The sequence below is a fragment of the Quercus lobata genome, chromosome 7 (genome assembly GCF_001633185.2).
Source record: "Quercus lobata isolate SW786 chromosome 7, ValleyOak3.0 Primary Assembly, whole genome shotgun sequence".
NCBI classification, from domain to species: domain Eukaryota; kingdom Viridiplantae; phylum Streptophyta; class Magnoliopsida; order Fagales; family Fagaceae; genus Quercus; species Quercus lobata.
The window spans coordinates 6,459,576-6,474,025 of record NC_044910.1 but is presented as its reverse complement, the minus strand read 5'-3'; the positions used below and the strand labels follow the sequence as shown (position 1 = coordinate 6,474,025).

Sequence of the window (14,450 nt, the reverse complement as noted above, 5' to 3'; positions counted from 1 at the left end):
TCAAAGGTCTCAAGAAGCTTGATTTGAGTAAAACAGCTATAAAAGAGCTGCCTTCATCAATTGATGGTTTGACAACCCTTACTTCACTTGAAAGTCTTGATCTTTGTGGGTGCTCAAATTTGGACAACTTGCCGGAGAACCTAGGGAATCTCAAAGGTCTCAAGAAGCTTGATTTGAGTGAAACAGCTATAAAAGAGCTGCCTTCCTCAATTGATGGTTTGACAACCCTTACTTCATTGACTCTTATAGATTGTGAGAATCTTGTGTGTCTTCCTAGCACCATTTGTAGTTTGAATTCGCTTGAATGCCTTGATCTTTGTGGGTGCTCAAATTTTGACAACTTGCCAGAGAGCCTAGGGAATCTCAAAGGTCTCTATCATCTTGATTTGAGTGGAACATCTATAAAAGATCTGCCTTCATCAATTGATGGTTTGACAACCCTTACTTCATTGACTCTCACAGATTGTAAGAAGCTTGTGTCTCTTCCTAGCACCATTTGTAGTTTGAATTCGCTTGAATTCCCTGATCTTTGTGGGTGCCAAAATTTTGAAAACTTGCCGGAGAACCTAGGGAATCTCAAAGATCTCTATCATCTTAATTTGAGTGGAACATCTATAAAATATCTGCCTTCATCAATTGATGGTTTGACAACCCTTACTTCATTGACTCTTAAAGATTGTAAGAATCTTGTGTCTCTTCCTAGCTCCATTTGTAATTTGAATTCACTTAGAAGGCTCGATCTTTGTGGGTGCTCAAATTTTGATAACTTGACGGAGAACCTTGGGAATCTCAAAGGTCTCAAGGTGCTTGATTTGAGGGGAACAGCTATAAATGAGCTGCCTTCATCAATTGATGGTTTGACAACCCTTACTTCATTGATTCTTAGCGATTGTAAGAATCTTGTGTGTCTTCCTAGCACCATTTGTAGTTTGAATTCACTTGAATGCCTTGATCTTTGTGGGTGCTCAAATTTTGACAACTTGCCAGAGAGTCTAGGGAATCTCAAAGGTCTCAAGGAGCTTAATTTGAGTGGAACAGCTATAAAAGAGTTGCCTTCAACAATTGGTGGTTTAACAACCCTTACTTCATTGACTCTCACAAATTGTAAGAATCTTGTGTGTCTTCCTAGCATCATTTGTAGTTTGAGTTCGCTTGAATTCCCTGATCTTTATGGGTGCACAAATTTAGAAAATTTGCCGGAGAATCTAGGGAATCTCAAAGGTCTCAAGAACCTTCGCTTGAGTGGAATCGCTATAAATGAGCTGCCTTCATCAATTGATGGTTTGACAACCCTTACTTCATTGACTCTTATAGATTGTAAGAATCTTGTGTGTCTTCCTAGCACCATTTGTAGTTTGAATTTGCTGGAATGCCTTGTTCTTTGTGGGTGCTCAAATTTTGACAACTTGCCGGAGAACCTAGGGAATCTCAAAGGTCTCAATCATCTTGATTTGAGTGGAACAGGGATAAAAGAGCTGCCTTCATCAACTGATGGTTTGACAACCCTTACTTCATTGACTCTTAAAGATTGTAAGAATCTTGTGTCTCTTCCTAGCTCCATTTGTAATTTGAATTCACTTAGAAGGCTCGATCTTTGTGGGTGCTCAAATTTTGATAACGTGACGGAGAACCTTGGGAATCTCAAAGGTCTCAAGGTGCTTGATTTGAGGGGAACAGCTATAAATGAGCTGCCTTCATCAATTGATGGTTTGACAACCCTTACTTCATTGATTCTTAGCGATTGTAAGAATCTTGTGTGTCTTCCTAGCACCATTTGTAATTTGAATTCACTTGAAGCGCTCGATCTTTGTGGGTGCTCAAATTTTGATAACTTGCCAGAGAACCTAGGGAATCTCAAAGGTCTCAAGAAGCTTCACTTGAGTGGAACAGCTATAAATGAGCTGCCTTCATCAACTGATGGTTTGACAACCCTTACTTCATTGACTCTTAACGATTGTAAGAATCTTGTGTGTCTTCCTTCCACCATTTATAGTTTGAATTCAATTGTATGGCTTCGTCTTCATGGGTGCTCAAATTTTGACAACTTGCCGAAGAACCTAGGGAATCTCAAAGCTCTCAAGGTGCTTTATTTAAGTGGAACAGCTATAAATGAGCTGCCTTCATCAATTGATGGCTTGACAACCCTTACTTCATTGATTCTTAACGATTGTAAGAATCTTGTGTGTCTTCCTAGCACCATTTGTAATTTGAATTCACTTGAAGTGCTCAATCTTTGTGGGTGCTCAAATTTTGACAACTTGCCAGAGAGTCTAGGGAATCTCAAAGGTCTCAAGGAGCTTAATTTGAGTGGAACAGCTATAAAAGAGTTGCCTTCAACAATTGGTGGTTTAACAACCCTTACTTCATTGACTCTCACAAATTGTAAGAATATTGTGTGTCTTCCTAGCACCATTTGTAATTTGAATTCACTTGAAGTGCTCGATCTTTGTGGGTGCTCAAATTTTGATAACTTGCCGGAGAACCTAGGGAATCTCAAAGGTCTCAAGAACCTTCGCTTGAGTGGAACAGCTATAAATGAGCTACCTTCATCAATTGATGGTTTGACAACCCTTACTTCATTGACTCTTATAGATTGTAAGAATCTTGTGTGTCTTCCTAGCACCATTTGTAGTTTGAATTTGCTTGAATGCCTTGTTCTTTGTGGGTGCTCAAATTTTGACAACTTGCCGGAGAACCTAGGGAATCTCAAAGGTCTCAATCATCTTGATTTGAGTGGAACAGGGATAAAAGAGCAGCCTTCATCAACTGATGGTTTGACAACCCTTACTTCATTGACTCTTAAAGATTGTAAGAATCTTGTGTCTCTTCCTAGCTCCATTTGTAATTTGAATTCACTTGGAAGGCTCGATCTTTGTGGGTGCTCAAATTTTGATAACTTGACGGAGAACCTTGGGAATCTCAAAGGTCTCAAGGTGCTTGATTTGAGGGGAACAGCTATAAATGAGCTGCCTTCATCAATTGATGGTTTGACAACCCTTACTTCATTGATTCTTAGCGATTGTAAGAATCTTGTGTGTCTTCCTAGCACCATTTGTAATTTGAATTCACTTGAAGTGCTCGATCTTTGTGGGTGCTCAAATTTTGATAACTTGCCGGAGAACCTAGGGAATCTCAAAGGTCTCAAGAACCTTCACTTGAGTGGAACAGCTATAAATGAGCTGCCTTCATCAACTGATGGTTTGACAACCCTTACTTCATTGACTCTTAACGATTGTAAGAATCTTGTGTGTCTTCCTTCCACCATTTATAGTTTGAATTCAATTGTATGGCTTGGTCTTCATGGGTGCTCAAATTTTGACAACTTGACGAAGAACCTAGGGAATCTCAAAGCTCTCAAGGTGCTTTATTTAAGTGGAACAGCTATAAATGAGCTGCCTTCATCAATTGATGGTTTGACAACCCTTACTTCATTGATTCTTAAAGATTGTAAGAATCTTGTGTGTCTTCCTAGCACCATTTGTAATTTGAATTCACTTGAAGTGCTCGATCTTTGTGGGTGCTCAAATTTTGATAACTTGCCGGAGAACCTAGGGAATCTCAAAGGTCTCAAGGACCTTCGCTTGAGTGGAATAGCTATAAATGAGCTGCCTTCATCAATTGATGGTTTGACAACCCTTTATTCATTGACTCTTAACGATTGTAAGAATCTTGTGTGTCTTCCTAGCACCATTTGTAATTTGAATTCGCTTATTGAGCTTGGTCTTTGTGGGTGCTCAAATTTTGACAACTTGCCGGAGAACCTTGGGAATCTCGACGGTCTCTATCGTCTTGATTTGAGGGGAACATCTATAAAAGAGCTGCCTTCATCAACTGATGGTTTGACAAGCCTTAATTCATTGATTCTTAACGATTGTAAGAATCTTGTGTGTCTTCCTAGCACTATTTGTAATTTGAATTCACTTGAAGTGCTCGATCTTTGTGGGTGCTCAAATTTTGATAACTTGCCGGAGAACCTTGGGAATCTCAAAGGTCTTAATCGTCTTGATTTGAGGGGAACATCTATAAAAGAGCTGCCTTCATCAATTGATGGTTTGACAACCCTTACTTCATTGATTCTTAGCGATTGTAAGAATCTTGTGTGTCTTCCTAGCACCATTTGTAATTTGAATTCACTTGAAGTGCTCGATCTTTGTGGGTGCTCAAATTTTGATAACTTGCCGGAGAACCTAGGGAATCTCAAAGGTCTCAAGAACCTTCGCTTGAGTGGAACAGCTATAAATGAGCTACCTTCATCAATTGATGGTTTGACAACCCTTACTTCATTGACTCTTAAAGATTGTAAGAATCTTGTGTGTCTTCCTTGCACCATTTGTAGTTTGAATTCAATTTTATGGCTTGGTCTTCATGGGTGCTCAAATTTTGACAACTTGCCGAAGAACCTAGGGAATCTCAAAGCTCTCAAGGTGCTTTATTTAAGTGGAACACCTATAAATGAGCTGCCTTCATCAATTGATGGTTTGACAACCCTTACTTCATTGATTCTTAATGATTGTAAGAATCTTGTGTGTCTTCCTAGCACCATTTGTAATTTGAATTCACTTGAAGTGGTCGCTCTTCGTGGGTGCTCAAATTTTGATAACCTGCCGGAGAACCTAGGGAATCTCAAAGCTCTCAAGGTGCTAGATTTAAGTGGAATAGCTATAAATGAGCTGCCTTCATCAATTGATGGTTTGACAACCCTTACTTCATTGATTCTTAGCGATTGTAAGAATCTTGTGTGTCTTCCTAGCACCATTTGTAATTTGAATTCACTTGAAGTGCTCAATCTTTGTGGGTGCTCAAATTTTGATAACTTGCCGGAGAACCTAGGGAATCTCAAAGGTCTCAGGAACCTTCGCTTGAGTGGAACAGCTATAAATGAGCTACCTTCATCAATTGATGGTTTGACGACCCTTACTTCATTGACTCTTAAAGATTGTAAGAATCTTGTGTGTCTTCCTAGCACCATTTGTAATTTGAATTCGCTTATTGAGCTTGGTCTTTGTGGGTGCTCAAATTTTGACAACTTGCCGGAGAACCTTGGGAATCTCGACGGTCTCTATCGTCTTGATTTGAGGGGAACATCTATAAATGAGCTGCCTTCATCAACTGATGGTTTGACAACCCTTACTTCATTGATTCTTAGCGATTGTAAGAATCTTGTGTGTCTTCCTAGCACTATTTGTAATTTGAATTCACTTGAAGTGCTCGCTCTTCGTGGGTGCTCAAATTTTGATAACTTGCCTGAGAACCTTGGGAATCTCAAAGGTCTTAATCGTCTTGATTTGAGGGGAATATCTATAAATGAGCTGCCTTCATCAATTGATGGTTTGACAACCCTTACTTCATTGATTCTTAGCGATTGTAAGAATCTTGTGTGTCTTCCTAGCACCATTTGTAATTTGAATTCACTTGAAGTGCTCGATCTTTGTGGGTGCTCAAATTTTGTTAACTTGCCGGAGAACCTAGGGAATCTCAAAGGTCTCAAGAACCTTCGCTTGAGTGGAACAGCTATAAATGAGCTACCTTCATCAATTGATGGTTTGACAACCCTTACTTCATTGACTCTTAAAGATTGTAAGAATCTTGTGTGTCTTCCTTGCACCATTTGTAGTTTGAATTCAATTGTATGGCTTGGTCTTCATGGGTGCTCAAATTTTGACAACTTGCCGAAGAACCTAGGGAATCTCAAAGCTCTCAAGGTGCTTTATTTAAGTGGAACAGCTATAAATGAGCTGCCTTCATCAATTGATGGTTTGACAACCCTTACTTCATTGATTCTTAGCGATTGTAAGAATCTTGTGTGTCTTCCTAGCACCATTTGTAATTTGAATTCACTTGAAGTGCTCGATCTTTGTGGGTGCTCAAATTTTGTTAACTTGCCGGAGAACCTAGGGAATCTCAAAGGTCTCAAGAACCTTCGCTTGAGTGGAACAGCTATAAATGAGCTACCTTCATCAATTGATGGTTTGACAACCCTTACTTCATTGACTCTTAAAGATTGTAAGAATCTTGTGTGTCTTCCTTGCACCATTTGTAGTTTGAATTCAATTGTATGGCTTGGTCTTCATGGGTGCTCAAATTTTGACAACTTGCCGAAGAACCTAGGGAATCTCAAAGCTCTCAAGGTGCTTTATTTAAGTGGAACAGCTATAAATGAGCTGCCTTCATCAATTGATGGTTTGACAACCCTTACTTCATTGATTCTTAGCGATTGTAAGAATCTTGTGTTTCTTCCTAGCACCATTTGTAATTTGAATTCACTTGAAGTGCTCGCTCTTCGTGGGTGCTCAAATTTTGATAACCTGCCGGAGAACCTAGGGAATCTCAAAGCTCTCAAGGTGCTAGATTTAAGTGGAACAGCTATAAATGAGCTGCCTTCATCAATTGATGGTTTGACAACCCTTACTTCATTGATTCTTAGCGATTGTAAGAATCTTGTGTGTCTTCCTAGCACCATTTGTAATTTGAATTCACTTGAAGTGCTCGATCTTTGTGGGTGCTCAAATTTTGATAACTTGCCGGAGAACCTAGGGAATCTCAAAGGTCTCAAGAACCTTCGCTTGAGTGGAACAGCTATAAATGAGCTACCTTCATCAATTGATGGTTTGACAACCCTTACTTCATTGACTCTTAAAGATTGTAAGAATCTTGTGTGTCTTCCTTGCACCATTTGTAGTTTGAATTCAATTTTATGGCTTGGTCTTCATGGGTGCTCAAATTTTGACAACTTGCCGAAGAACCTAGGGAATCTCAAAGCTCTCAAGGTGCTTTATTTAAGTGGAACAGCTATAAATGAGCTGCCTTCATCAATTGATGGTTTGACAACCCTTACTTCATTGATTCTTAATGATTGTAAGAATCTTGTGTGTCTTCCTAGCACCATTTGTAATTTGAATTCACTTGAAGTGGTCGCTCTTCGTGGGTGCTCAAATTTTGATAACCTGCCGGAGAACCTAGGGAATCTCAAAGCTCTCAAGGTGCTAGATTTAAGTGGAACAGCTATAAATGAGCTGCCTTCATCAATTGATGGTTTGACAACCCTTACTTCATTGATTCTTAGCGATTGTAAGAATCTTGTGTGTCTTCCTAGCACCATTTGTAATTTGAATTCACTTGAAGTGCTCGCTCTTTGTGGGTGCTCAAATTTTGATAACCTGCCGAAGAACCTAGGGAATCTCAAAGGTCTCAAGGACCTTCGCTTTAGTGGAGCAGCTATAAATGAGCTGCCTTCATCAATTGATGGTTTGACAACCCTTTATTCATTGACTCTTTACGATTGTAAGAATCTTGTGTGTCTTCCTAGCACCATTTGTAGTTTGAATTCTCTTATTCAGCTTGGTCTTTGTGGGTGCTCAAATTTTGACAACTTGCCGGAGAACCTTGGGAATCTCAACCGTCTCTATCATCTTGATTTGAGGGGAACATCTATAAAAGAGCTGCCTTCATCGACTGATGATTTGACAACCCTTAATTCATTGATTCTTAACGATTGTAAGAATCTTGTGTGTCTTCCTAGCACTATTTGTAATTTGAATTCACTTGAAGTGCTCGATCTTTGTGGGTGCTCAAATTTTGATAACTTGCCGGAGATCCTTGGGAATCTCAAAGGTCTTAATCGTCTTGATTTGAGGGGAACATCTATAAAAGAGCTGCCTTCATCGATTGATGGTTTGACAACCCTTACTTCATTGACTCTTAGTGATTGTAAGAATCTTGTATGTCTTCCTAGCACCATTTGTAGTTTGAATTCACTTGTGTGGCTTGTTCTTCGTGGGTGCTCAAATTTTGACAACTTGCCGAAGAATCTAGGGAATCTCAAAGGTCTCAAGGTGCTTGATTTGAGTGGAACAGCTATAAATGAGCTGCCTTCATCAATTGATGGTTTGACAACCCTTACTTCATTGATTCTTAGCGATTGTAAGAATCTTGTGTGTCTTCCTAGCACCATTTGTAATTTGAATTCACTTGAAGTGCTCGATCTTTGTGGGTGCTCAAATTTTGATAACTTGCCGGAGAACCTAAGGAATCTCAAAGGTCTCAAGAACCTTCGCTTGAGTGGAACAACTATAAATGAGCTGCCTTCATCAATTGATGGTTTGACAACCCTTACTTCATTGACTCTTAACGATTGTAAGAATCTTGTGTCTTCCTAGCACCATTTGTAGTTTGAATTCACTTGTATGGCTTGTTCTTCGTGGGTGCTCAAATTTTGACAACTTGCCAGAGAACTTGGGGAATCTCAAAGGTCTCAAGGAGCTTTATTTGAGTGGAACAGCTATATAGGAGTTGCCTTCATCAATTGATGGTTTGACAACTCTAAGATGTTGCAGAAATCTTGTGTGCCTACCTAGCACCATTTGTAATTTGAAGTTGCTTAATTCTCTTGATCTTTTTGGATGCTTAAAATTTGACAACTTGCCAGAGAACATTGGAAATATGGAAGGTTAGGAGCTACTTAATTTGTGTTGGACAGCCATATAAGAGGTTCCTTCTTCCATTGTTTTCCTTAAAAATCTCAAACAGCTTCATATCTGTGGATGGAAGTTATCTGAATTTTATTCCCAGCCAGCAAGTCCTATGTCGATAGAACCTTTATGGATTTCATTATCTTACTTGCCAACAAGTCCTACCACGGAAAGAATATTTTTGCCTTCATTTATATATTATTCCCTGCAAACAAGTCCGGTTCTGGTGGGCTTATCATTGCCTTCCTTGTCAGGTCTACAATCTTTTACAGATTTGAATCTTAGTCACCGCGATCTTTGGTCAATCCCCAATGACATTGGCTGCTTGTCCTCTTTAGAATACTTAGATCTAAGTGGAAATAATTTTGTTTCCCTTCCTGAAAGCATGTCTCAACTCTCTAAATCTTGGAAGACTCTGTTTGGAGGGTTGCGAAAGTCTTCAATCATTGGAAAATGTTCCGCCAACTATTGATTCTATAATTGCAGACGATTGTACCTCACTGGAGAGATTGCCAGAACTGCAGTTTTATCTTTCTAGGTCAGATCGCACCTACTTGCAATTCCTGTTTTTCAACTGCTTCAAATTGGTTGACAATAGCATGCTTCAGGGCATTAATTACATGCTTCAGGTCTGTCTCTCTCTCTTTCTCTCTCTCCAAGTTCTAAATGTTATGCTTTGTATATTTCAAGGACAAAGTATTACACTACCAAAGAAGTTAAAAATTATTATTCCAGGAAGTGAAATTCTGAAATATTTTAACCATGAATGTACAGGTCATGAATTGAAAGTACAAGTGCCTTCTAATTTGTCTAATGCATCAATTGGAATTGCATTTTGTGTTGTTTTTGTTCCCAACAAGTGGCGTGAATGCCCTTGTGATTGGGAGCTTTCATTTAGAATCGATGGATTTCCATTGAATGAGGGAGAAATTTCTGGTTCTAGGAAAGAATATGGTACAATTGAATCACATCACCTTTGGCTGACCTATTATTCCTATTGGAATGGATTTCATCCTCTTAAGATTAGAGCATCTTCTCGGAACTTGGAGGTGGAGAAAATTGGGGTCCGATTCATATACCGGCAAGACATCAAAAATCCCAGTAAAACTATGGCACAGTGCATCAACAACAGCAGCATCATAATCCATCATGATATTGCTGATTCAATTGCAGATGGTAGCGGAAATAAGCGAAGCCATGATGAGGATGATGGGGCAGGATCTAGTGGAGAATGCTACCCTATTGTGGAACCACCGCCAAAGAGGATTCAACGGCTTGGAGGATTTATGGAGGATTCTGAGGATCCTAGTCAAAGGGAATTTTCCAATTTCTTTGCGAGTAAGTCTATCTTTGTTCTTACTTTCAAGTTTTAACTTTTAACATCTATAAGTCATTGTCTACAACTACTTGTTGGTGCTCTTTTATTTAGTGGATGCAGAGGATCAAATGTCCATGAAGCTTGAAGCCATTCACGAATGTAGTAGTTACCAAGACATCGAAGATATCAATCAAACCCTGGCACAGAACAGCAACAACAGCAGCACGCTTTATGAGGGTCTGGGTGAATCTATTGTGATATTGAACGATTCAGCCGCCGAAGGTAGAATGTCTGATTTGGAAGAATCTAGTGGAAAAGGCCACTTTAATGAAGGACCAGATCCAAAGACTTGGAGTATTTATGTCTGATTCGGAAGAATCTAGTAAAAGGGAATTCTTCGCCTGTAAGTCATCATCTTTCTCTTTGCTATTACAATTTACAAGTTTTACTGTTGTCTTTTATTTTTGGGGAGGGGAATCCAATGAAAGTGTGGCTTTTGATTGATAACAAAGAATTAGAGAGCCTTTCTTTTTGGATTTCCCATACTAGTATTAATAATTAAATAAATTATTATATAAAAAAAAAAAGCAAAGTATTCTGCAAGTTGTACCTTAGCATTACCTTTGGCACTCATATAGCCACATTTTTTTTAAAATCAGGTTGAATAATACAAATTTTTCTTGTTGTCTTGTTGGGGCACTTTTATATAATGGAAGGAAGGGATCAAACGTCCAAGAAGCTTGAAGCCTATTGCGGCGGTAAGAGGGATAGTTAGCAGAGCCACGTTGAAGAATTAGCCAAGTAGGATCTCTCCTTTCACTCAAAATGGTCAGCTATTTAAATTAACTGTCAAATGGCTCTTATTATTGATTAAATATTTTTTTTTGTCCTGCAAATGTTCTGTTGAACTTCTATTCCTATACAAATATATATTGAAATCTAATTATTTCCAGATTCCTAGTGAAAAAGCGCTCAAGGAACAAGTGTGCTCTACATTCCAAGATCTTCCTGCACAGTACACATTTTAGATCACTGGTATAACCCCAATGTAGCATTTTGTCCTGAGTGCTTAATTTGTTCCTTGTTAGTTTTTTTTTTTTTTTTTTTGCTGGCAGCATTATGTATGACTTGAGTACCATACTTCTGAATTAGGATTCCATCTGGATGTTACCAATCATGCCATAGGAAAATGATACAACCTGATCCCACTTCAAACTTCAGTAATGTCCTGACAATGCAACTAAGGTTGCGTTTGGTTCAATGTAAATCGAATTCCGAGTGTAAAATGAATGCAGAGGAAAGTGAATTCCCGTAAAGAAAATGAAATCCGGGTGTTTGGTTCTGCAATGGAAAATAGTCCAGAAAACGATTTTCGGTGTTTGGTAACATTCTGAAAATGCTATTTTCCTATAAATTTTTCACATTTTCTCAGCCATTTTCTCAGATCCTAAACAAATTTTATAACAGAAAAATTCTCACATTTTCTTAGGATCCAAACAAATATTATTACAGAGAATCAAAATATATAAACAATCAAAAATTAAAATCACAAGACCAATCGTGAGAGAGGGACAGAGAGAGAGAGATTAAGTGACAGAGAGAGATCGGTTCGTGGTTGACTTGGTGGTGGCAACGGTAGTGGTGACATGGACACGGTGGGTCGATCTAAAGGCGGCGGCTCGATCTAGGACTGGGTCACCCACTGGGTGGTTCGATCTAGGAGTGGGTTGCGCACATGGTGGACAAATTGGCTTAGGGGTGGGTTGCTCATGGTGGTCCGATTGGCTCAGGGGTGGGTCGTTCACTGGGGTCATGGACTCACGGTGGTCCGATCTATTTTCCGGTGGCTACCCTGAGAACGAGGGATGGATCGGCAGAGGACGAGGACGAGGACAAGGGATGGGTTGACGAAGTACCCTCTCTTTGCTCGGCTTGAGGGATGGGTCTTCTTTCTTTGGGTGTGAGTCTGGTGAGGATGTGCTTCAGGTGGAGTGATCTGGGCGGAGGGGGCGGCGGCGGGGGCAACATGATCTGTGCTGGCCTTGGCTTGGCTGTGCGGCCGTCTTGTGTTGGACTGTGTGTGGAGTTGAGGTAGTGTGTGGGTTGGAGCTGAAATGAGGTTGGTGCGTGTGTGAGAGGAGTGTGTGAGGAATGAGTAATTCCGGAAGGCATTTGAAGGTAAATTGGGAACGGAAATGATTTTATGGGTTGGCAAGGATTTTTTCGGTCAAACTGAATTCTATTTTCAGTTTGACTTTATTTTCAGGTGATGCCAAACATGGACCCGAGTGTAAAATATTTTTCGGAAATCATTTATACCTAAAACAAACACAGCCAAAGAGTAAGAATTTCCGCCTATCCCTGAGTGCTACTTGAGGAATGTTAACAAACCAGAAACTCTTGTATTTCAAAAGGTTTTATTTAACACAAGCTACCTAAATTGAGCCTGCCTTAGCAAAGAGATTCCATATATGTCTCATTATGGTTTCTTAGTTCCATTCTTGCACCTCTTTCAAACCTAATCCACCTTCTCTTTAGCTTGCATACAACATCCCAAGATACTGTAGCCCTCTAAAGCTCCTTTCCTTTCCATAGGTAACTGCTCAATATCTGTGCAATAGCCTTGATAAAATTCTTTGGCAATATGAAGATGCTGGACTAGTTAAACCTAAAGGCTATAAAGAACTGGAGCCATCCTGCGAAGGAAAGGTTCCTTGCTGTCCAGGATTCAATTCTGCTTGTTATCTTATCGAGAAGGAGCAAACATACTTTTGCACCAGGTCTTCGAGAAATTAGAGAAACCCTGAGCTATCTTACAAGTGGTGAGCCTTTTTGAATTGCAAGAGCTCAAATATTCACTTCTTCATTCCGTCAGGAGCAGCAGCACAGAAAACCTTAATCTTTTGAGAGTTAGCAGCCACACCAGACATATTTCCTAAACTCCCCCAGATATTATGAAAAACATACTGCAAACTAGGAGCTTATGTTTACGGGTGCTTCTGGATTTACATTTCCCATCCAATCAATCCAACATAAACAAATAGCTTTAGGGTGGAAAGGTACCATTCTCGTGCCAGTTGACACAACCTTGAACAGTGAACCATCTCAAAGGATCTACTGGGGTATGGCAGCTGTTTTGTGGCTAAAGCAGAGATCATTGCACCAAATCCTTGCTCTTAATGCAAATTGAATCTGTTTCTCATGCCCATCTTTGGGAGCAAAGGACATTATTTGTATATCCAAGGGGAGTAGGTAAGTAGAGAAGGTGGCAACCACACAACAAACTTCCAAAACCAGAACTACCCCTGCAGCATGCAGGTCACTTTGGTCTCACTTTTAGTCATATTCCCTAACTTGAATGTACAACAAAATTTAGTATGTTAAAAGTATGACCAAAAACAAGTATTGATCCTGACACAAAATTTAGATGTCATGCACACACACATCACAAATACATGTATGTATGTATGTACATAGGTAGTAGTAAGAAGTTAATAAGTTAGCATGACAACAAGCTTTCTAGCTAGTCCTTTACTATATGTTGACAAATCTTTAGCAACAGGTTGGTGGAATCTTCTGGTGGTGGAGGGAAATGTCTCTCTAGGTCTTCTCTTCTAGAAACATCCAAGAACAGCAAATTCTTTACATAAGAAATATCACGGCCTGGAAGTAACTCGTTGAATGTCAATGGGCACACACTCATCCCAATTCTAAGGATCAAAAGTGGCATTTCAATAAGAACAACCTTGTTTGTAAATGTAGAAATACCTGCAAGTTTAAATTACAACAATAACAACCAGAAGAACACAAAGTTGCAGAGCTCAGAAATATACCAAGGCATCTACTGCAGCATGCTCTCTAAGGATCATGATCCTGACGATTCAGCCTCAGAAGGTAGCAGAACTAAGCGAAGGCATGATGAGGATGATGGGGCTGGACACCTAGTGGAGAAGGCTACTCTAATGAGGAACCACAGCCAAAATGAATTTATAAAGTCGGAGAATTTATTGCTGATTCTGAGGATTCTAGTCAAAGGGAAATTTTCGACTTCGTTGCCAGTAAGTGATCATCTTTCTTCTTACTACTTTACAAGTCATCATCATTTTTTTTTTTTGGGACATATACTATTTTATTTTTTTTAAATTGTTAACTTCAAAGTATTGGGCTAGTTGTACCTTAGAATTACCTGTTAACACTCACAGCAAAATCAACCTAAACTCAAAAATTAAAATCATACCATATTGCTTTTCTTTTTTTAGTTTTTTTTTTAATAATCTGGTTGGAGTTATACAAATTTTTTTGATGTCTTGTTGGTGAACTTTGATTTAGTACGAGGATAGTATGAAATGTCCTAGACGCTTGAATCCATTCACGGAGGGAAGAGGGATAGTTACCAAGACATTGAAGATCTCAATTAAACTATGGCACAGTTAAGCATCAACAACAGAACACTCTGAGGATCTGGGTGATCTCCGCCATGATCTTTGTGATTCAACCGTAGAAGGTAGCAGAAATAAGTGAAGCCGTGATGAGGATGGCGGGACTGGACCAAGTGGAGAAGGCTACTCTAGAGACGAACCCCATCCAAAGACTTGGAGGATGTATGGCTGATTCTAAAGAATTTAGTACAAGGAATGTTTCGACTTCTTTTCCTGTAAGTCATC

At 39.4% G+C, this 14,450-nt stretch overlaps 1 protein-coding gene and 1 pseudogene across 1 annotated transcript in view; one reads left to right on the top strand and one right to left on the bottom strand.

The window, feature by feature from the left end:
• The window catches only part of LOC115951470, an 82,433-nt pseudogene that overhangs the window by 39,895 nt on the left and 28,088 nt on the right, over positions 1-14,450 (bottom strand).
• Positions 1-14,450, top strand: part of LOC115952648 — a 34,815-nt gene that overhangs the window by 13,797 nt on the left and 6,568 nt on the right. The window contains exons 8-14 of the mRNA XM_031069833.1: positions 110-9,097; positions 9,243-9,806; positions 9,898-10,189; positions 10,446-10,614; positions 10,740-10,821; positions 13,349-13,844; positions 14,116-14,440. Of these exons, the coding sequence (XP_030925693.1) occupies positions 110-8,156 (8,047 nt within the window). The 3' untranslated portion in view covers positions 8,157-9,097; positions 9,243-9,806; positions 9,898-10,189; ... (2 more) ...; positions 13,349-13,844; positions 14,116-14,440. The remainder of the gene's footprint in view (positions 1-109; positions 9,098-9,242; positions 9,807-9,897; positions 10,190-10,445; positions 10,615-10,739; positions 10,822-13,348; positions 13,845-14,115; positions 14,441-14,450) is intronic.